This window comes from Macaca nemestrina, chromosome 15, assembly GCF_043159975.1.
Source record: "Macaca nemestrina isolate mMacNem1 chromosome 15, mMacNem.hap1, whole genome shotgun sequence".
NCBI classification, from domain to species: Eukaryota; Metazoa; Chordata; class Mammalia; order Primates; family Cercopithecidae; genus Macaca; species Macaca nemestrina.
This window is the reverse complement of record NC_092139.1, coordinates 85260559-85284157: the sequence shown is the minus strand read 5'-3', so window position 1 is coordinate 85284157 and position 23599 is coordinate 85260559. Positions and strand designations below refer to the sequence as shown.

The 23599-nt window shown below is 52.1% G+C and overlaps 1 protein-coding gene across 2 annotated transcripts; it reads right to left on the bottom strand.

Annotated features, from left to right (window-relative positions):
- Positions 1-560: 560 nt before the first annotated feature.
- Positions 561-23545, bottom strand: LOC105480744 (tubulin alpha 8). Of its 2 annotated transcripts, none has more exons than XM_011739898.2 (5): positions 23393-23545; positions 11458-11680; positions 9162-9310; positions 6077-6757; positions 561-872 (listed from the first exon to the last, which is right to left on the bottom strand). In XM_011739898.2, exons 2-5 carry the CDS (start codon positions 11483-11485, stop codon positions 579-581), a joined length of 1152 nt encoding a protein of 383 aa, XP_011738200.1. In that variant the 5' UTR covers positions 11486-11680; positions 23393-23545; the 3' UTR covers positions 561-578. The 2 variants fall into 2 exon arrangements, with proteins under 2 accessions (XP_011738200.1, XP_011738199.1); XM_011739897.3 differs by lacking the exon at positions 23393-23545 and adding an exon at positions 23101-23229.
- Between the last annotated feature and the right edge of the window lie 54 nt (positions 23546-23599).

The window sequence follows — 23599 nt, the reverse complement described above, 5'->3', positions numbered from 1 at the left end:
CGCTTACTGACGTGTGAGGGCAGGAAATGTGTCTGTCTCGCTTATCACCAACTCTCCAGCTCTTACTGCCTAGGACAGGGTGTGTACTGGAATATGTGATGGGGGAGTGAATGCATGCTAAGTCTAGACGATGCCCGGAGCGGGCTATAGACCCACTCATGTGAACTTCCGCTCACCCCCGCCCCAGAATCTTCCCAGGCCCAGATCTCCCTTTTCTCTGAGTGTTCCCACTCCCCAGCCAGCAGGCCATGTTTTAGGGCTGGACCCAGCACCATCTGGAATTGAAACTCCTGATTAGGCCTCCTCACATGTGAAACTGGGCTGCAGCCCCACCCCCGGGGAGAGTGGCCCTCACTTTCTTTGGTGACACAAAGCTGCTCCTACCCAGGGAGAGCCTGATGGAGTTCAGTGTCCACTTATGGTCCAGTCGTGCCACCCTGGGTACTGGGGCCGGTCACCCTCCTCCTGGGTAAGGCAGGAATCAGGCTGGGGTGGGGACAGTGTTCTGTTACTCTTGAACATGTGCTTTGAGAGGAGCAGCATAAATAAACAGACACAGCCAAGGGAAAGGTGTATATTTAAAATTCCTCCCCTTCATTTTCTTCTTCAAAGGAATCAGTCCCCACTTCTTCATAATCCTTCTCCAGGGCAGCTAAGTCTTCCCTGGCCTCAGAAAATTCTCCTTCTTCCATTCCCTCTCCGACATACCAATGCACAAAGGCCCGCTTGGCGTACATGAGGTCAAACTTGTGGTCGAGGCGGGCCCAGGCCTCCGCAATGGCCGTGGTGTTGCTGAGCATGCAGACGGCCCGCTGCACCTTGGCCAGGTCTCCCCCAGGCACCACAGTCGGGGGCTGGTAGTTGATGCCCACCTGAGGGACAGAGAAAGAGGAGGAGCCACAGAAGAAGATTCAAGTCAGTCAGAGGATAACTCAGGATGGGGCATCTTGGTCACCTGGCATGGCTTCAAGTCACGGTCATGGGCGTGGGAGTGGGTCTGTGGGATGCAGCAGGCGGGATGGGACTGGGGAAGCCAGCAGGTGGTGAGGGAGGAGCTGAAGAGAAAGTGAAAGCAGGCGGGGCAACAGAGCACAAACCCATCTCTACCAAAAAAAAAAAATTAGCCAGGCATGGTGGCCACGCCTACTAGTCCCAGCTACTCAGGGAGGCTGAGGTGGGAGGAACACTTGAGCCCATGAGGTCAAGGCTACAGTGGGCTACAGTGGTACCACTGTACTCTAGTAGCAGGGACAGAGTGAGACCCTGTCTCTCTTTTTTTTTTTTGAGACGGAGTCTCGCCCTGTTGCCCAGGCTGGAGTGCAGTGGCACAGTCTCGGCTCACTGCAAGCTCCGCCTCCCAGGTTCACGCCATTCTCCTGCCTCAGTCTCCCGAGTAACTGGGACTACAGGCGCCCGCCACCACGCCTGGCTAATTTTTTGTAGTTTTAGTAGAGATGGGGTTTCACCGTGTTGTCCAGGATGGTCTCGATCTCCTGACCTCGTGATCCGCCCGTCTCGGCCTCCCAAAGTGCTGGGATTACAGGCATGAGCCACTGCGCCCGGCCAACCCTGTCTCTTAAAAAACAAACAAACAAGGCCGGGCGTGGTGGCTAAAGCCTGTAATCCCAGCACTTTGGGAGGCCAAGACGGGCGGATCACGAGGTCAGCAGATCGAGACCATCCTGGCTAACCCAGTGAAACCCCGTCTCTACTAAAAAATACAAAAAACTAGCCGGGCGCGGTGGCGGGCGCCTGTAGTCCCAGCTACTCGGGAGGCTGAGGCAGGAGAATGGCGTAAACCCGGGAGGCGGAGCTTGCAGTGAGCTGAGATCCGGCCACTGCACTCCAGCCTGGGCGACAGAGCGAGACTCCGTCTCAAAAAACAAACAAACAAACAAACAAACAAAAAGTAGGTGGGGAAGGGCTGGGCAATCAAAGGCTAGAGAAGGAGGACAGGGCTGGTATAGGGGGCTCAGCAAGTAGGCAAATGAGTCACGAGCAACATTAGGAGCGGGTGGGGAGGTGTCTGGTACATGTGTGTGTGTAAGAGGGAAATGCATTCTAGATGCGAAGCTATTCAAAAGTGTACTCTCTCCCAAGTGGTCATCTGAAGCTCCTCTTTAGTTGTGTTGCAAGTAAATTTAAGGAAGTTTCCCTGCCAAGAGTGAAAACTGTTGGAAGAGGTCACAGGGATATTCCAGAGCAGTAAATAAAGAGAGCCGAAAGGCCCTGGGGTGGTGCTGGTGTTAACCAGGCTCTATGTTTTTGGAAATCGGGAGTTCTTAGAAGAAAAGCAGGGACTCCAATCCAAGAAGGTTGTTGAAGGTCTTGCCAAGTTCTGGCAGCATGGCAGGTCTCCCAGGCTCAGCCCAGCCCCGTCTTGCGGTGGCGCCGCTATCCTGGAAATCTCTCTTCTTCCCAACACATGTCCCAAACCAAAGCCAACCCCAGGAACCATGGGAAACTGGGACAAGTCTAACGTGGCAAACCGTGACATTACTTATGGGGACTGAGAACCACAGGGATGTCCTCGGCCACCTCTCCCACTGAGACCACCACATTTTAATTGCCAGTCTCTTAAATCCATAGCTTTAAAATGCACATCCTCCTGAGGGGCTGGGGTGGGAATGGCAGCCAGCTGTGCAGCAACATGGGTAGCCAGCCAGCCACTGGGCCCACAGCAGCCGTCATTCCTCTTAGGCACAGGTGGCATCTTGGAGGCGGAGGTGCTACTGGGAGAGGGGCAAAGTGGGGAAGGGAAAGGCAATGAATATGAACTTGGCCATGTCACATATGTTGCTAGATCTGAACCGACTGCCATAAACCTTGAGCCTGGGCCAGCTTGCCCTCCTCTAAGTGCTAACATCTCTTGACCTGAGTCAAGCGGGGACAAACACTGCTGGAGAGAATGTAAGATGCAGTTTAGGCCGGGCGCGGTGGCTCAAGCCTGTAATCCCAGCACTTTGGGAGGCCGAGACGGGCGGATCACGAGGTCAGGAGATCGAGACCATCCTGGCTAACCCGGTGAAACCCCGTCTCTACTAAAAAGTACAAAAAACCAGCCGGGCGAGGTGGCGGGCGCCTGTAGTCCCAGCTACTCGGGAGGCTGAGGCAGGAGAATGGCGTAAACCTGGGAGGCGGAGCTTGTAGTGAGCTGAGATCTGGCCACTGCACTCCAGCCTGGGCGACAGAGCGAGACTCCGTCTCAAAAAAAAAAAAAAAAAAAAAAAAAAAGATGCAGTTTAGCAGCATTCACTCCAGGGAACGTACTTTTCTTAGCTTATGCTAATACTACCATAATGATCCTTCAGGACATAACCCCAGAGCTTCTGCTGGAAGGAGAGAATGAGGGGGCATTTCCTTTTTGTTAATTTCCCCATCACCCGCCATGTCTCTCTCATTCATTCTCTTTTTTTCCCATTCATTCTCCTACTAGCTTGTTGTTTGTTTCCATTTGAAAAAGAAAAAAGAACTTCATGTTTTGGAAGACCTTGACTGGGTTTGCCAGGATGATTAGAACTGCCACACAAAAAATAAGCATAGTGTTGAGGCAAAATTGTATATGTAGCTAGGAGGATAGCAGTGAAAAGGAATGCCACACTCTTCACTCAGCAGAACAGCCAGGTCAAAGCCTCAGACTCACACAGGGCAGCCATGAGGCCAGCAGGCAGCTGGTGCCTCACACTTGTAACTCCTGCCAGGAAGAACTGAGGCATGTTCATCTCTTCACCTCCAGCAACGGAGACAAATCCTGACACATAATAGGTATCCGTAAAACCTCTGAATGGGCCGGGCGCGGTGGCTCAAGCCTGTAATCCCAGCACTTTGGGAGGCCGAGACGGGCGGATCACGAGGTCAGGAGATCGAGACCATCCTGGCTAACACGGTGAAACCCCGTCTCTACTAAAAAATACAAAAAACTAGCCAGGCGAGGTGGCGGGCGCCTGTAGTCCCAGCTACTCGGGAGGCTGAGGCAGGAGAATGGCGTAAACCCGGGAGGCGGAGCTTGCAGTGAGCCGAGATCGCGCCACTGCACTCCAGCCTGGGTGACAGAGCCAGACTCCGTCTCAAAAAAAAAAAAAAAAAAAACCTCTGAATGATTGAAAGCATGACTAGGGGCCGGGCTTGGTGGCTCATGCCTGTAATCCCAGTGCTTTGGGAGGCCGAGGTGGGTGGATCACCTGAGGTCAGGAGTTTGAGACCAGCCTGGCCAATATGGTGAAACCCCATCTCTACTAAAAATACAAAAATTAGCCAGGCATGGTGGTGCACACCAGTAATCCCAGCTACTTGGAAGGCAAAGGCAAGAGAATCACTTGAACCCAGGAGGCGGAGGTTGTAGTGAGGCAAGATCGCACCACTGCACTCCAGCCCGGGCAACAGAGCAAGACTCCGTCTCAGGGGAAAAAAATTTAAAAAAATAAAATAAAAAGAGAGAGCACGACTAGAGGACACTAGTTAAAGGGAATGTGGTAGCTGTTATGATGGCAGAATCTGACAAAAGACCATGAGGGGAGTGGCTGAGCTGTTCACATGCACAGCCAGGGTGCATGCCTGCCGGTCCAGCTCAGAGGGTTGACTTCAACCATTCGGCATTCCTGGTCCTGGGGCCCCAGGGCCTACCCTCGCTATTTCGTATCTCCCCACTGACTCTCTGAGCCTGGCATTTTCCAGACTGCGGGCACCTGGTCAACCACCAGTCACGCGGCTTGCTGGTTTTTGCTTATTCCTGGTTAATGGCAATGGAAAATAGCAATCATAGAATAACTATAAAAGTATCTTATTACTCCAAATTGATTGAGATGTGCAGGATAGATATTTACATTTTCAAAATAAATTGGGAGAGCACATCTTTGTGTGAGAGGGAGGCATCATACTCCTCTGGCAACTGGAATAATTTGGTGAACTCTAAAATTAAAATGGCCACAACATCATGCTGTACAAGGAAGCGTAAAATATCCATGAAAACTAACTTTAAGTTGGAGGCCGGGTGCGGTGGCTCACGCCTGTAATCTCAGCACTTTGGGAGGCCAAGATGGGTGGATCACAGGGTCAAGAGATCAAGACCATCCTGGCTAACATGGTGAAACCCCTCTCTCTACCAAAAATACAAAAATTGGCCGGGTGCGGTGGCTTATGCCTGTAATCCCAGCACTTCGGGAGGCCAAGGCAGGCAGATCACGAGGTCAGGAGATCGAGACCATCCTGGCTAACATGGTGAAACCCTGTCTCTACTAAAAATACAAAAAATTAGCCGGGCGTGGTGGCCAGCGCCTGTAGTCCCAGCTACTCGGGAGGCTGAGGCAGGAGAATGACGTGAACCCAGGAGGCAGAGCTTGCAGTGAGCCGAGATCGTGCCACTGCACTCCAGCTTGGGTGACAGAGCAAGACTCACAAAAATAAAAATAAAAAATAAATAATAAATAAAGGCCAGGAGCAGTGGCTCACGCCTGTAATCCCAGCACTTTGGGAGGCCTAGGCAGGTGGATCATGAGGTCAGGAGATCGAGATCATCCTGGGTAACACGGTGAAACCCTGTCTCTACTAAAAATACAAAAAATTAGCCAGGCGTGGAGGCGGGCGCCTGTAGTCCCAGCTGCTTGGGAGGCTGAGGCAGGAGAATGGCGTGAACCTGGGAGGCGGAGCTTGCAATGAGCCGAGATTGTGCCACTGCACTCCAGCCTGGGCGACAGAGTGAGACTCCGTCTCAAAAAAAAATAACTAACATTAGGCAAATTGAATTAAATCATGAACACCAAAAGCATGGCCCTTCAGGTCAGTAGATTCCGGCCAATACCAAATCATTACTTGTTGCTCAGTAAACAAAACCAAAGGTGATTAACCAATTAACCAATTTAAAATAGCACCAAACTTTTCTAAAATGGCCGAAACAGACAAAACTTTAACAGCATTTGTGTCTCAACCAAAGCTGAATTCCACTCATGTTACATTTGGTTGAAGTGCCCCTCCCCTTATCATCACATAAAGCCTGAAGCACCCATGGAATTGCGTATCTTTGGTAATCTCCCTCTGCTTCTCTGGTCCTCTCCCCCCTTCCTAAGTCATCAGCTCTCACCTTGAAGCCTGTGGGACACCAGTCTACAAACTGGATGGTCCTCTTGGTCTTGATGGCAGCAATAGCAACGTTCACATCCTTGGGCACCACGTCGCCCCGGTAGAGCATGCAGCAGGCCATGTACTTGCCATGTCTCGGGTCGCACTTCACCATCTGGCTGTTGGGCTCAAAGCAGGAGCTGGTGATCTCGGCCACGGAGAGCTGTTCGTGATAGGCTTTCTCGGCAGAGATGATGGGCGCGTAGGTGACCAGTGGGAAGTGGATGCGGGGATAGGGTACCAGGTTGGTCTGGAACTCAGTGAGGTCCACATTGAGGGCCCCGTCAAAGCGGAGAGAAGCAGTGATTGAGGACACAATCTGACTGATGAGGCGGTTGAGGTTGGTATAGGTAGGGCGCTCGATGTCGAGGTTCCTGCGGCAGATGTCATAGATGGCTTCGTTGTCCACCATGAAAGCACAATCTGAATGTTCCAGCGTGGTGTGGGTGGTCAGGATGGAGTTGTAGGGCTCCACCACTGCAGTAGAGACCTGGGGGGCTGGGTAGATGGCAAACTCCAGCTTGGATTTCTTGCCATAATCCAGGGAGAGGCGTTCCATCAGCAGAGAAGTGAAGCCGGAGCCAGTGCCTCCACCAAAACTGTGGAAAATCAGGAAACCCTGCAGGCCAGAGCAAGCGTCTGTCTGGGGAGAGCAGGACAGGAGAAGAAATCATGAAGACAAGTTTCTGAGAACACCCCACAGTGAAAAACGCCAGACCACCGACTCTGTCTGCCCCATCCCACCTCTCTACAGTGTTTTGTGGATGAAATCAAAACAGCTATGAAGAAGTAAGGAAATAAAAGGAGTTGTACTGATCTTTGGAGGAGTGGCTAAAATATGGGATGGGGCCAGGCACAGTGACTCAATGCCTGTCTGAGTCAGGAGGCTCCATTGAGGCCGAGGATCCATTGAGGCCAAGGATCCATTGGCCTTGGGAAGCTGAGGCAGGAGGATCCATTGAGGCCAGGAGTTCCCAACCAGCCCGGGCAACATAGTAAGATCTACAAAAAATTGTAAAAATGAACTGGGCATGGTGGCGCACACCTGTAGTCCCAGTTACTTGGGATGCTGAGGGAGGGGGATCACTTGAGCCCAGGAGCTCACAGCTGCAGAAATCTATGATCACACCACTGTACTCTGGCCTGGATGACAGAGCAAGACTCTGTCTCTATTTTTGTTTTAATAGGATGGCAAGCTGCAGGGGCACACGCCTCTAGGTACATGAAGGTTTCAGCCCACTAGCTTGGTTGAACAGGGAATGAGAGTTTCAGAACCACAGTGGATGGTGACTTTGCCCTTTGGGGGCCCCAACTCCTTGCCCACTCTCCCTGCTATTGTCATTTGATTTTGTGGGAACTGCTACCTACAGACTTCAACCTAACCTTGGAAGGTGACTCAGGGCACCAATTTCAGAAAGGTACATGGAGCCGGAAAGCCTGAGTTCTAACATCAACTTTGCCATTTCTTGGTTGTAAGAACTTGAGCAAGTTACTGAACCTCTCCAAACTTCTGTTCCTTCTTTTTTATTTTGAGACAGTGTCTCGCTCTGTCGCCAGGCTGGAGTGCAGTGGTGCAATCTTGGTTCACTGCAACCTCCGCCTTCTGGGTTCAAGCAATTCTCCTGCCTCAGCCTCCTGAGTAGCTGTGACTACAGGCGCCTGCCACCATGCCCAGCTAATTTTTTGTATTTTTAGTGGAGATGGGGTTTCACCATGTTGGCCAGGATGGTCTCCATTTCTTGACCTCGTGATCCGCCCCCCTTAGCCTTCCAAAGTGCTGGGATTACAGGTATGCGCCACTGTGCCCGGCCACTTCTCTTCCTTCTTAGTGAAAATGGGGACAATAGAAAATCCTCATAAGGTTATTGTGACAATTAAATGAAATAGCATAACATGCTGAGCAAGGACTGATGCGTTGTAGGCACGGATGTCAGCTCTTATCAGAGAATTCACAGAATCACAGGATTTTCCCACTGGGTGTGATTTGAACTTTTGGGGACCACAGACAGCTTTGAGGCCAATGACCCTGACAAGCCCTCCTCTAAACAGAAAAAGTGAACATATGCAAAAATTTGGCACCCAGCCGGGTGCGGTGGCTCAAGTCTGTAATCCCAGCACTTTGGGAGGCCAAGACGGGCGGATCACGAGGTCAGGAGATTGAGACCATCCTGGCGAACACAGTGAAACCCCGTCTCTACTAAAAAAATACAAAAAACTAGCTGGGCGAGGTGGCAGGCACCTGTAGTCCCAGCTACTCGGGAGGCTGAGGCAGGAGAATGGTGTAAACCCGGGAGGCGGAGCTTGCAGTGAGCTGAGATCCGGCCACTGCACTCCAGCCTGGGCGATAGAGCGAGACTCCGACTCCAAAAAAAAAAAAAAAAAAATTGGCACCCTTAGCTCCCAGGCAAAGAACATGTGATCAGGTCCAAGCTTTTCCACTTACAGATAAGCAAATGGAAGCTTAAAGAAAGAAAGTGACACAACCTACAACTCAGAGCTTTATAGTCCAACCAACCGAGTTCAAACCCCAACTCTGCCACTTTTTAGCTGTGTGACCCAGGCTAAGATATTGAACCACCCCGGCCCTCACTTTCTTCATCTGTAAAGTACAGAAGGAGACCTCCTAAGTATAATTAGTAAGGATTAAATGAAGGAATGTACTTGACATTTGTAATGGCATTTGTAAGTGCCCAAATGGATCAGCAATCTCTTCCTCTTCTCTTCCAAGTTAAATGCTTTGTTAACCTGTGTTTCCAACCAGCAGAGACCTCATCCTGCCTTACACCCGGAAGCTTCCCCAGATACTACCAGAGAGTATCAATGAGTAGGGCCTCAGCCTGGAACACAGTCTATGATGCCAACACAGAGGAAGGGGCATCATCCCTTTGCGTGCTTCTTAAAGAATTTAAGCAGAAATTCCCAAACCTTAGGAGCTCCATCCTATAGCCGGGGGTCACATGCCTCTCCCCAGCCTCATCAAAGAGGCATGGGGCCAATTGTGTCCACTCCAGCCTGGCCCACCCATCCCCTGCCCTCCTGACTCTTACCAGCTTCCGTATGCGGTCCAGCACCAGGTCAATGCTCTCTTTGCCCACCGTGTAGTGGCCCCGGGCATAATTGTTGGCTGCATCCTCCTTTCCTGTGATGAGCTGCTCTGGATGGAAGAGCTGGCGGTAGGTTCCTGCCCGAACCTCATCTTCCAAGAGAGGAAGACCGTTAGGTCCTACTGCCCAGGGGAGAAGCCCCCCTCCCTATCACACTACCGCAGGACCCCCTTCCGGTCTCCCCTACCTATAAAACTCCACGGAGGTTTTAAGCCAGACCACATCATAATGAATCCGCAAAAGGCTACGAGAATTCCTGGGGAGCTCAGGGACCAACAGAGCCAAGGCCTGTGGCTCATGTGGGTGGTGAGAAGCAGGCTGCCCTGCTGGCTGGAACCCTAAAAAGCCTGAGCTTTACAAAGCTCATCCAACACTGCCAGCGCAGTGGCTTACGCCCGCAATCCTAACACTTTGGGAGGCCAAGGTGGGCGGATTGCCTGAGCTTAGGAGTTCGAGACCAGCCTGGGCAAGATGGTGAAACCCCATCTCTACTAAAATACAAAAAATTAGCCGGGTGTGGCGGCGTGCGCTTGTACTCCCAGCTACTCGGGAGGCTGAGGCAGGAGAATCGCTTGAACCTGGGAGGCAGAAGCTGAGGTGATCCGAGATCTTGCACTGCACTCCAGCCTGGGCAACAAGACAGAGCAAGACTCCATCTCCAAAATAAAAACCCACAATGACAAAACTTGGGCCGGCCGGGCACCATGGCTCACGCCTGTAATCCCAGCATTTTGGGAGGCCAAAGCAGGCAGATCACGAGGTCAGGAGATCGAGAACATGTTGGCTAACACGGTGAAACCCCATCTCTACTAAAAATACAAAAAATTAGCCGGGCGAGGTGGCAGGCGCCTGTAGTCCCAGCTACTCGGGAGGCTGAGGCAGGAGAATGGCGTGAACCCGGGAGGCGGAGCTTGCAGTGAGCTGAGATCCGGCCACTGCCCTCCAGCCTGGGCGACAAAGCAAGACTCCATCTCAAAAAAACAAAACAAAACAAAACAAAAAAAGCAAAATACCAAAAAACAAAAAACAAAGCGCATCGAACACCAATGCCAGCTGCCTCTCCTCCCTTCCACCTTGACCCTCAAGGTTTCCCTTTCGTTTTTCCTTTCATGCTGCAAGGTGTACCAAGAGTTTAACTTAAGTCCATTTGCATTAACATGTTCTAGGGACATGGAGAAAGATTCAGGATGATCTGCCCAGAACCTAGACCCTCCCAAGAGTTGTCCCACCCCTCAACTCCACCTCGTGGTGGCAATAATACATGCCAGGCATTAGACATATTTTAGAATAATGTGAAGCAAAGCTATGTTCCAGGTCCTAGAGGAGCAAGAGCCCTAGAGAGGCCTTTAAGGGGTCTCTGCTCACTTCCAAGGGTCCACACAAGCAGATCAAGACACATCAGGCCCCAACTATGTCGCCTTTTCTCTTTGGGGTTCCTCTACTGCGTGCAGAAAAGTAATCTGTGCAGTGGCCTGGGAGGTAACCTGCACTTTGTGCATTGGTACAAAGCATCAAGGGGGTGGAGCATCTGCCCTCTGTTGCCCCTAGACATTGGTGTTCAGGCACTATAGTTCACGCCCAGTCCTCTTTGGGGAACTGTCCATGTCTTGCTTGATGAGCGAGGCTTGAAGCTGGGGAAATCCTGATGTTCAACTGAGAGTTGACCCAGGGGGTCAGAAATGGGGGAAGTGGCACTATTGGGGGATAGTGTGGGAGGTGGAGATCTGCCCAGACACGAGGCAGAATTCCTCTACGTTTCCTAAACCTGAAGGAACCTCATTCCAGAACTCCAGCAGCCCCTGGCTGTGAAGGAATGTGCCCGCCGTGATAGGCCCCTTTGTGTGTAAGATGCTCTGAGGTTATACCCACCCCTGAGGGCAGACTCCGAAACCTATACTTAGGGAAACTGGTCACTTAGGGGAGACTTATAATTCCTACAATTATTTGGGTTTTCTTATCCTTAGTATTTAGTAGCGATGTGACCATTTTGGCACGGCGCCGCAGGTCTCGGGGGTTTGAGTGGGAGGCATTTTGTTCGGCATAGAGTCTTGATCACTGTTATGAGATTCTCCGAGAATGTGGGGACCCCAAGGAGCTGACAGATGTCACGTGGGGTGGGAGGCTCCGGTTGCACCAGCCCCACCTTCCAGCTAGAGAGGCTCCTTCCTTAGCTACTGTGGGTCAATGCCTCTGCGGTTTCACGGTGTTCTCTGTGGAGAGGATCTCCGCCCCCACTCACCCACTACGGTAGGCTCCAGATCTATCATGACGGCCCGGGGCACGTGCTTCCCATTGCCAGTCTCGCTGAAAAAGGTGGTGAAGGAGTCATCATCATTGATCTTGCTGGCTTGAGCATCAAAAGTGCCATCTGCCTGGATGCCGTGTTCCAGGCAGAAGAGCTCCCAGCAGGCATTGCCAATCTGAACTCCTGCTTGGCCCACGTGGACTGATATGCATTCCCGCTGTGGGGAGAGGGAAGCATCGAGGTCAGAGAGTCCAGGCCCCCAGCATGCCTTTGCCCTACACCCCCGTAACATTCACCTTGCAGGCCAGCCCGGCCCCAGCCCCGCACTGCCAGCTGGCGTTGAGGCTGCAGGTGCCCCAGCTCTAGAGCAGCTGGACCAGGACTTAGATCCAAAGAAGACACAGCTGTTTTGTGCTTTGCTCTGAAGGTTGCCTCCCAGGGTTAACCTTTTACACCAGGAAAGAAAAACAGAGGGCGGTTGCAAAGATGAAGCAAGGGGCTAATTCCAAACCACAAGACTCCTGCACTGGTGAAGAAGGCCCAAGGAAGAACTGGTGATCATGGCAGAAACTCCTTCAACCTACTCCCACGCAAGCCAGCATTCATAGCCACTCCTGACCCTGACTTTCTGAGCATTGTGCACACATGTGTACATACACGCACACACAGTCTCAGGGTATCACAGAGCGAATGAGCACTCATGAAAGGAACATGCTCTGGAAGTATACGCCATGTCAGTAGTATCATGGTTACCGGTGTAGAAGTAAAGGATTATTTGTTATCCCAAGAGAGGATTGGGAGGGTATAAATTAGGCCCCTCCTGCATGCCAAACAATTGGAAAATCTTTGCAGCCCCATAGCCTGCCCCTTACCTATGCCAGGCCAAGTGTCAAGGAAAGCTGACCCCGGAGTGTCCTTAGCTCTGCCTTGCTCTGATGTGAAGCCACAAGTGCCTGATTGGTATTTGTACTAACAGCTTAAGATGGGGAGTGCGCTGACGGGAATGTAAATTGGTTCAGCCACCGTGGAAAACAGCTTGGAGATTTCTCAAAGAACTTAGAACTACCATTTCACTCAGCAATCCTGTTACCGGGTATACATCCAAAAGAAAATCGTCCTACCAAAAAGACACGTGCACTCACACATTCATCACAGCACTCTTCACAACAGCAAAGACACAGAACCAACCAGGTGCCCAGCAACGGTGGGCTGGATACAGAAAATGTGGTACATATACACCATGGAATACTACGCAGCCCCCAAAAAAGAATGAAATCATATCCTTTGCAGCAACATGGATGCAGCTGGAGGTTATTATCCTATGCAAATTAATGCAGGAATAGAAAACCAAATACCACATGTTCTTATAAGTGGGAGCTAAACATGGGGTACTCATGGACAGAAAAATGGCAACAGTAGACATTGGGGACTACTAGAGCGGGGAGGGAAGGAGGGGGCAAGGATTGGAAAACTAACCTTTGGGTACCATGCTCACTACCTGGATGATGGGATTAATTGGACCCCAAACCTTGGCATCACGATATATACCAGTGTAACAAATCTGCACATGTACTCTCTGAATCTAAAGTAAAAGTTGAAATTATTAAAGAAAAAGGGGGGTGGGGAGAGTGTGTGTGTGTGTGTGTGTGTGCATGCACGCATAGGGATGATAGACTCATCGTCCCACCCACACCTTGCCCTGGGGAAGCAGTGGCCCACACAAGGTGGCACTGTGCCTGGGGCAGCTGCCTGAGCCCAACAGGAAGCATGTGCCAGGTCTGTGGGTTTCTATTTTTATCTATGACCTGCCCTGGCATTTTCCAGCTCCAGGTAACCCAAGCCAGGGGCAGAGCTTCCAGAGGGCACGGCTGAGCACAGAAGCCAGTAGAGTCCACGTCAAAGTGTGGGGCTCCTGGGGACGTGGAAGAATTTCTGGGCATGAAGAGCAGGGCAGCTGCCTCGAGTAGCATCTTGAGGGGTCAGAGTGTCAGGACCATTGCCCCGTAGTTCAATTTTACAACTGTGCCCCCACCCTAGTCCTGTCTCTGCGCTGGAACTGCGTGATACCTGGTCCTTGCCTTGAGGGAGGATGAGCACGAGGATGAGCACGGCGCAGCCCGACACGGGGTGAAGTCCGACGGGGGACGCAACCCGCTGGATCTCCGTAAGCCTGGTGGCTAGGGAGAGGCTTTACCCACAGAGCGGCCCACGCCCCAGGTTCACACCTGGCCTTCTCAGTTTACTTTCTGTGCTGCATGGCCTGGGCTGAGTTACTGAACCTGCCCTCATCTGAAAAGTATAAGTTAGCCAGAGTTGTTGATGCTGTCTTGCCATTATCATTTTCATTACGGTACTACCTGGTAGCATTTTTCTCCACCGGGAAGCAGCACACATAGAAGGAGCTCCCGGGTCCCTGCTCCTCTCTCCTTTATTGTGGGGTCTAGTCTCTGCCTCCATCTGAGGGTTCAATTCAGACCTAAGGAAAGCAGCGTCTGCATCCAGAAGCCACCAACAACCAGCGAGTTATCCACCCAGACCACGGCGTCACATTCAGCACGTGGCTGTGGCTTCCCAGGGAGGTGTGGAAGCTGAGGGGACACTGGAGAGGCCCGAGGGGGGCCCGGTCCTATATATTATCCTTCTAAGTGACAGTATCCTCTGTGGTCCTAACCCTCGGCCTTCTGGGTCTGTCACCCCCTCACCACCACCACATCCCGACCACCCTCTAGTCCTGCCTACGGTGCTGCCCGGCCCCCAGCCTGCTCTCACTTCTGGAACATTCTGGGGCTTTCCAGGGAGGATGCAGGGATATTTTAGGAAAATCAAAGATCATGGGAGGAAGAGTCAAGGATCTGGGGAACTGAAAACCACTAGCATGACGACAACGTTTTTAGCCTCTTTTAATGCCCTCTTTAATCTCACACTAATACATATGCCAGTCTTTACAAAATGTCTGTCTCTTTCTCTCTCCCCTGCCCCCGTCATGCGCGCGCGCACACACACACACACACACACACACACACACACACACCCCTTAGAAAGAGCTATTTTCCCTATTGAACTCGCTCGTAAGAATAATGGGAGGCATAAAATAGACTCAGAAATGACTGACAGATTCATAGGTGCTCCCAAAAGCGAAAAGTAGCTACAGCAATCAAGAGAGAAGGAAGGTCCCTGCTAACAGGAACCAGGCTCCTTGGAAAGAGGGAGGCGTCCAGGTCCGGGGTGGGGAGTGTGCTAGATAAGCCTGGAATGTTGCATAGCGCCTGGAGGCACGGAGGCTAACCCAGGCGCTGCCCAAGCACCTGAAGAGGCTCCCGTTGCCTAAGACAGACAACCTGAGCCTCACAAGGAGTGATGGCAGCATTTGAGTGAAGCAGGATGCACAGATGAAAATCTGCAAGTCCTCAAAGAAAACCCCCAGAGAAAAACTCATTTGTCCCTATCCAGACAGTCCCGTTAGTTAGGGAAGGCTCTTTTTGTTTTCTTTTCTTTTTTTTTTTTTTCTTTGGAGATGGAGTCTCGCTCTGTCACCCAGGCTGGAGTGCAGTGATGCAGTCTTGGCTCACTGCAAGCTCCGACTACCGGATTCACACCATTCTCCTGCCTCAGCCTCCCGAGTAGCTGGGACTACAGGCACCCACCACCACGCCCGGCTAATTTTTTGTATTTTTAGTAGAGATGAGGTTTCACTGTGTTAGCCAGGATAAAGAAGGCTCTTTTTCTTTAATCGAAGAATGTCTGCTAAGCAATGTGGACCAAATAATAGATTATGCAATATTGCCCTATTTCATCTTCTAATTACGTGATTGATTTGGACAAGAATGCCAGCATCATTAGGTGAAAGACTGATGGGAACTGAATCTTCGCCTAGAGCCAAAGAATCACTGTTACAGTCACAAGGGGGAAAGTAAGTCCCAGGGTCTCCAGCCTAAGACTGCGATCAACCTCAGCATCGCTAATTGTGGGCCACCCCGACATTGAGGACCTCCTGATGGGACTCAGTGTGACACGCACCACCTGTGAGGACTTCGTCTCAAAAACACTCAGCCTTCATCACTGAGCCCGGTAGATTCACCTTCCACTTCACAGGCAACACGGGGATCAGAGGGTTAAGTTCAGTGACATCAGAGAAAACAAAATCAATCCAGAAGGTGGAACATCCTACAGGGCAGCTAGTCCAGGCATTTTTTTTTTTTTTTTTTTTTTAGACGGAGTCTTGCTCTGTCGCCTAGGCTGGAGTGCAGTGGCATGATCTTGGCTCACTGCAAGCTCCACCTCCCGGGTTCAGGCCATTCTCCTGCCTCAGCCTCCCAAGTTGCTGGGACTACAGGCGCCCGCCACCATGCCCAGCTAATTTTTTGTATTTTCAGTAGGGACAGGGTTTCACCATGTTAGCCAGGATGGTCTCGATCTCCTGACCTCGTGATCTGCCCGCCTCAGCCTCCCAAAGTGCTGGGATTACAGGCGTGAGCCACCGTGCCCGGCCCAACCTTTTCAGCTCATGAGAAATGAAGAGCTGGGAGGGGCTGTTCCGTATCAAAGGAACTAAAGCACCACCACCACACGCGTCATGGAGACTCTGACTGAATTCTCATTTGAACAAATCAAAGTATTTGGGGGACAAATAAATTGATTTGCTTTGTTCAGCGTGTTCATACAATTGTGGTTAAGTATGAAAACATCCTTATTGTTTAGAGTTGCATCCAAAGCATTTAGGGGTAAAATGTCCTGATGTCTATACTTTAAAATCCTTCCCAAACACAGCAGATAACAGATGGAAAAATCATTCTTCTTAAATCTAGATAATAGACATATGGGTGGCACATTACTTTTCTGAAAGTTTGAAATTTTTCATAGTAAAAAGCAAAAATCATCAAAACAAAGGAGACAGAGAAAAAACAGGAGCAGGGACTGCCCTCTCCAGAACCCCCTTACCCTGGGCCATTGCACGCAGTCACTTACTCAAACAATATTGACTACGTGCCTACTGTGTCAGGGCTTTGAAGTTCCAGGAAGAAATCACAAGTGAAATTCAAAGTTGCATGAGGCTTCATGGCACTGTGAGGTCCATGCCCAGCCGCAGCACTCTGCAGGCCTCTTGCACCTGCTCCTAGCAGGGACGGGGAGCAGCCCACAGCTCCGGCATCGAGCTCCCAGCTCAGGCACTGAGCTCGACTCCTGCAGCCATGCTGTCTCATCACCCTACCCAGCCTTTGGTCTGGAAGTTCCACAGAGCGGACCCAGTGCTGACGCCCGTGGGAGGCATCCTCACGTCCAAGAAAGGGCATCCATCTATCATAACCAGGGATGTTGTATCGGCTCCGAACATTTAGGATACCGGAGCTGGGCCAGCCTCATGGACCACCTAATAGGAATTCCCTCTGCATTATTTTACAGATGAAACAGTTGAGTTCAGAGAGGAAAAGGAACAAATTCAACGTGTCACAGCTCTGCAGCAGCAAAAGAGCCCGGATCAGAATCCAGGTCTTCTGACCCGGGTCTGACTTCTTTCCTTTAGACCACAGAGCCTCCTGCCTCACTTGCAGCTCTGAACTCCCAGGGCCCTGGGGTGTGCCCACATCTACGTCAATGCAAGACCAAGTTCAGATAGCAGAACTCCAAACAGGAAATGTCTCTGATGCAGAGCGAAATGGAGAATGGCTCATGGGGCGGTCTCTTTGAAAATGGGTCATCCTGGCCGGGCGCGGTGGCTCAAGCCTGTAATCCCAGCACTTTGGGAGGCCGAGGCGGGTGGATCACGAGGTCAGGAGATCGAGACCATCCTGGCTAACATGGTGAAACCCCGTCTCTACTAAAAATACAAAAAACTAGCCGGGCGTGGTGGCGGGCGCCTGTAGTCCCAGCTACTCGGAGGCTGAGGCGGGAGAATGGCGTGAACCCGGGAGGCGGAGCTTGCAGTGAGCCGAGATCGCGCCACTGCACTCCAGCCTGGGCGACACAGCGAGACTCCGTCTCAAAAAAAAAAAAAAAAAAAAAAAGAAAAGAAAATGGGTCATCCTTCTCTGACAGAACCAGGCGTCTGCTTCTCGGTGCCCGTGTGTGCAGCTGGGGTTGGGGGCAAGGGGCAAGCTGACCCAGCAGAGGATATTTAAGTCATGCGCTCGCTCCAAACTCATATTTCAGATTCCCCTGTCTAGCCAATCAGGGCACATGCCTGTCACTCACACTGCTTCTCTCTCTCAGTTCTATTTTCAGTCTGGGCTTGTAGAGCTCAGACAAGTTCTGTACCCCTTGGCCCCTGTGAGGGGAGGAGGTCCCCTGTTTGCTGCAGAAGCCTCTCCCACCCAGCTTCTTCTGGGGGGTGAAGAGGAGGGAGGTGCAGAGACTAAGGAGGTCCCTTCCTCATGAAAAGCATGCCACTTCTCACACAGCCCTCATGCTGGGATAGCGACAAAAGGCACCTACTCATTTCTAGAGCAAATCTTTTTGTGTGGTTGAATTCGAGACAGCATCGTGAGGTACTGGGCTCTCATTCATCCTTCAGGTCTCCAGTTAAATGTCACTTCCTAAGGGAAGTCTGCAAAACCCCAAGACAGCACAGGGCCCTGCCATGTGCTCCCCCATCCCCTTCATTCCTGTCATTGTAATCATCACATCGTATTATAGCTGCCTGTTCGTTTTCTCACCTTTCTAGTAGAGAACGTAAGCTGTGTGAGGGCAAGGAACCTTTTTCACTCGTGGACTCCCCAGTACCGAGCCCAGTGCTTGAATGTAGCAGGTGCCCAGTTAACACAGGGAGGACTGGAATGAAAATGTTCCCTGAGGGGCTGCAGTCCATGCAACCAGGACAGTGGCCAGTGCCCAAGAAGCATACGGGTCAAGCATGGAGGGAGTTCCAAGAAGGAGACATCTTCTAGCTTGGTTTCCTAAAGGAGGAATATTCACAAGGACCCTGAAGAAGGCAGACAGCCAAGATGATCTGGGACAGTCCAGGTGGATGCAGGAGCAGTGTGAGCAAGAGGCAGGAAAACGCAGGCTGGTTCCCGCACACTGCCCAGTCTGTCCGGAGCGCAGGCTGAGGAAGGGCAGGGCCAGTGAGACATCTAGGCCACCTGTGACCACTCTGCCTGGGGAACTACTGCCCGGTGAACCAAGGCCCCTCGCTGGGAAGCATGCGCCCAGTGCCTATGTTTTGCAGAGCATCAGTGAAAGAAATTCTAGAACTTTGCAGCCCATTTATAATTTTGCTGCAAGAAGCCCTTTTTTACATCAATCTTCTATTCTATTTTAATAATAGTCATTTCCTTTTGCTTTGTTCTCAGAGGACTAAGATAAGCTAATCACCATCCTTGGCAGAAGGAGACTTTGAAGCCTTAAAAAGGCTGTCTTGTGATACTATTTCCAAGTATCACAAGACGGTAAAAGTGGCATATCATCTGGGAGAGGGGCCGACGTGGGCCACAGTGTGTGCCCTGTGCAAGCCGGGGACCGCCCCCACTCCCTGACCACCTGTGCTCTCATGCCCCAGTTGCTCTCAGGAAGCACGTGATTACACCAAATTATCTCTACTTGTCAGGCTGGGATAATAGATCACATATATTTTAGGACCCAGGTCAGGGATGGCAAGTGAAAAGCAGGCCCACAGTGTCACAGAGGGGTAATTAAAGTAAGGACAGATGTGGCTCCTGAAGGGCTGCTGAATTCCCTCTGCTCAGAACTCTTCGATTATAGAGCATAATTGAAATCACTCATAACAAAGAATAGATAGCAAGCCAGACACAGCAAAACCAGAGTCGGCCTAAATTCACTTTAGTGAGTGAAGGTGGCTCGCGAGAGGGGCTCAGATGATAGACACTACAGTTAGGGCAGCAACGGGGCTCACAGGAGGCCAGCTCTGGCCATGAGGCCATCTGCTAAGGAGACTCCCAGCATAAGAGGCCGGAGGACGTCAAAGGCCCTTGGGCTATGGCTGGCACTGGGGCAGGTGCAGGAGACACTTAGGAGTTTCAATCTGAAGCACACAGTGCCTGCTCCATCTCCTGCTCTCTTCTGCAGCTTATTATCTGAGAGAACTCCTAACAGGAAGACACTGCAGGGGAAATGCCAACCACAAAGGCCACAGATAGTGCTGTCCGTCCCTTGTGGCCTGAGGGAAAAGGAGCATTTGGTCTGCTTCCTCCCCCGGAGAGTGCCACATCCTCCCGCCCACCCCCATCATCACCAGCCCTGTGTCCACCAGCTATTTCCCCCTCCAAAATTATTTTTAACTTTTAATCTCCCTTTGAAGGTCACTCAGGAGCCTCATCAGAAAGCACTCAACAATGGCATTAAGCCCCACCCCAAGCTCTGCATGGGCCTGGCCGGATGTTGGGGGCTCCCACTGGACTTACCAACCCAGCAGCTCTGCCCCAGCCGCTGCCCTGTGAGCCAAGGCCCCTCACTCGGAGGCATGTGCCCAGTGCCTCTGGGGAAACCTGCCCTTCGTGATGGGAGGGGAGGAGGAGGCAGCCATGACCTGCAGCGCCTGGGAGCCCACACCGTGCTCTGAGGTCAGAATACACCTATCAACTCCACAGAGCTCAGCCACGCCTGCCTACATGGGGTGATGGGCAGAAGGATATCCATTTGGCCCCCAGAACCCTCTAACTGCTCCATCGTGCTCCCAAGTTCTAAAGGAATGCACTTAAGGAAGCCGTGTTGCAGATGTTCCCACCTCCCTATAAACCACAGAAACTTTGTGCCCCGGTATCATTGGCATGGGCTTGGCTTAGGGCACCTGGCCAGAATTCTCCTACCGCTTCCCAAAAAAGGTGTCACAGTCTGAGCTCCCAGAGAGGTGCGTGCCAGAAGGACACTGGGAGCGGACGGGAATGGTCTGCTGTGGGAGTAGCCTGCTGGTCCCAGCATGGGCCGGTGGCTCAAGACAGAGGCTCTGGTGCCCAGCGAATGTAAACTCCAGCCCCTACTCAGCTTCTTACCAGCTGTGTAACTTTAGGCTCCAGGACAGAAATGCTAAAGGGTATTCGTGGTACCGTGTAGTGGGTAGCTGGGGGGAAGGGGTTGGGGGAAGGTTCACAGAGGAAAAATGCTCATCTGCCTAGTAGCTAGAGAAATGCATTTAAAAATATACATAAGGATTAATTACACTTTTCTTTTTTTTTTTTTTTTTTTTTTGAGACGGAGTCTCGCTCTGTCGCCCAGGCTGGAGTGCAGTGGCGCGATCTCGGCTCACTGCAAGCTCCGCCTCCCGGGTTCACGCCATTCTCCTGCCTCGGCCTCCCGAGTAGCTGGGACTACAGGCGCCTGCCACCTCGCCCGGCTAATTTTTTTGTATTTTTTTTTTTTTTAGTAGAGATGGGGTTTCACCGTGTTAGCCAGGATGGTCTCGATCTCCTGACCTCGTGATCCACCCGTCTCAGCCTCCCAAAGTGCTGGGATTACAGGCTTGAGCCACCGCGCCCGGCCAATTACACTTTTCTTACCCAGAACCTACAGAAATGACAAATCGAAATCTCCTTAACACCAAGGTCACCTCCTCCAAACCGCCTCCAGGGAGGGAAGTGGAGGAGACAGGACAGCAGCCTGAAACTTAATCCTTGGATTAATAAAGTCATTTTTGTAAGGGTGGGATTCTAGGGGTCTCGGTTTATAGATGTGTCATTTTAGCCTTTTACAAATGAGCCAAATGATATTTTAAAAGTTTCTGTGAGTATAAAATGTTCAACAAAAAATATTTGCCATCAAGACAGTGGAACGCACACAAGTTAAATGTTCTAGATAGAACCTGCTATACAAAATCGAGTGTTTCAAAATAAATGAAAGATATTCCCATTTCAAAATATTTAACCACAGGTTTTCAGCTAAACACCCAAATTCTTAAGCACATTCAAAATAAGGTTTTGCTGTTTGAATTGTTGATTTACCAGGCATTGTCAGAAACTCGTCTGTGGATCACACATTGAAGCTTGTGCACAGGGCTGGGTTAAGATCCTCGGCGCTCCTGTAAACACCCTCTGGGCTCCACTCTGTACCACAATGGCATTCAGATCCAAATTAAAGCATTCAAGGGAAGCACTTGGAAAATCCTAAAGCACTAGCTACCCGCTAGATATTATAAATATTAAATATCAATTCTAGAGTATGCAGCCTAGCATTTGCTTCAAAATTACGGAGGGAGGGAATAAATGAAGTGAGACAGGTCAGAAGTTGGTAATTACTGAAGTTAGATGACGTGTATAATGGCTCATTATACCATTTGCTTTCCGTATGCATATGTTTGAAATTCCCTACCATAAAAAGTTTAAAAATAATAAAATTCATGTGGCGCCTTGGAAATTTGAATTATAACCCTCTTCATTTTGCAGGTAAAACAAACCCATCCAGAGAGGTTAAGTGACTTTCTTGAAGTCACACAGCTAGCTGCAGAGCCAAGAGTCAAAATTCTGAACTCGCAGCTCTGGGCCCCTTCTGTGGCCGCATACCAGGGGCCTCAGGCAGACATAGTTTCCTGTGGCCACCCTCCCTAATATTCCCAATTTCTTTCAGCTCCCAGGAGTGTCCGGGAGCCCGCGCGGAGGAGGGAGGGTGCTGACGAAACTGAAGCTGGAAGAGTAGAGCTCCGGGGAGCCAGGAGGCCCTGGGCACTGTCCAAACGTAACAGGGCGGGGCGGAGGGGGTTCTCGCCTGCATTCTGGGTCACTGACAGCTGGAGCAAGCCTGCCCAGGGAACCTGACCTTGGCCATGACATAGGCTTATTCTGCCCTCCCTCTGCCCCCAACCTTTCCAGCCCATCTCCCTACTGCTGAAAGATCAGGGGTCCGGGAGGGATTCCTCGGATTCCGGGCTTTGGGAAAGTGGATTGGGGGCAAATGTTAGCCACCAGGGGCACTGGGGGCGGAGAGGGAGACCCTAGAGAGAGGAACTGCGTGTTTGGAGCCGCCCCTCGGTAAGATCCGCGTCTGCAAATGGAGAAGGGGCGGGGGCAGGGAAGGGAGCAGCCGCGAGCCCCCTAAGCCAGGGTAGGAAACAGGTCCAAGGTCCTCTGGCCTTTGGAAGCAGAGACTTCTGAGTCCCAGAGTCCTTCGACTCTGACCGCTGGAAAGACCTGGGAGCTGAGTGCGCCCGGAGGACCTCGCCGCGCTGGGGCTGTGCGTGCAGCAAACCCAAGCCGCTGGCGAGGGGGTGCGAGAACGACCTCCACGCGTGGGGGGACCGCGGCGCCCTAAGTCCCCTGTCACATTCCGGGCCCTGTCAATTAGGTTGGGTTTGGAGACGTGACTGCATCTGGTCCCACAGCCGCCCCGGCCCAGACCACCCATCCAGAATCCCCGGACTCGCCCTTCTCTCCACTCTGTCCACAGGCTGCCCACCGACCCCGGAATCTCGCCCGCTTCTCCGTCGGGTTCCCCAGGGTCTCCCTCCCCCTCGTCTGCGCGCAAAGCTCGCATTAGGTCCCTTTAAGGAACAACCGACCCCGGTCTCTTTTTCCCCCGTACGATAAAGGGCACCAGGTGTTCCCGCCCGAGGATGCGGACTCCTCGACCCTGAACTCCCACCCCCAGAAGGCCTTGAGCTCTGCAGCTCCAGGTGGCCGGGTCCGTGCGCCTCCCCGTAGATGCGGCTCTCTGCGCCTGCCGCACGCCCGCAGCCCTCCCTGCCCGGGGAAGCCTCACCATCGCTGCCGCTGTCCTCGCCCGCGCACCTCCCAGCTGGGCCTGCCCGCCCCGACTGCTCCAGATACGGCCGCCTCCGCCGTTGTGACACACCGGGAGGGGGGGAAGCCGGGGACAGGCGCGCCGGGCCCGCAGCTGCCCCCCGGCATCACAGTGCCGGGGAGGGGCGGGCAGGTCACAAAGGCCCCTCCCCGCCCACCCGCGGCTCAAATCTCTGGGTCCTCGGTCCCGCCTCCGCAGCCGGGGGCGCTGGCAGCAGGGACTGCGCCCGCGGGGGAGGCTGCCCTATTACCAAAGCGCACGTGTCCACGTTCCAACACAGCCGGCGAGAGCAGCCTTCGTGACCCCAGCTGCTGGAGAAGGAAATGTAAAATGCAGCCAGGCGAATCGCGCGGGTCACCCCAAACTTCCGTTCTCCTCCGACCCGCTGGAAAGGCTCCCGACTGGGGTGTAGCTGACTCGAGCGGGCTGCAGCGGCCGCGGGTGCCCAGGTGCCGTC

Bases quoted from the DNA above. Each gene is read 5' to 3' on its own strand.
- LOC105480744 (XM_011739897.3), bottom strand. The intron at 9,311-11,457 runs GTGAGTGGGGGC...CTCTCTTGGAAG, and splicing joins TCTGGAGCCTACCGTAGTGG to ATGAGGTTCGGGCAGGAACC. The intron at 6,758-9,161 runs GTAAGAGTCAGG...TGCTCTCCCCAG, and splicing joins TGGACCGCATACGGAAGCTG to ACAGACGCTTGCTCTGGCCT.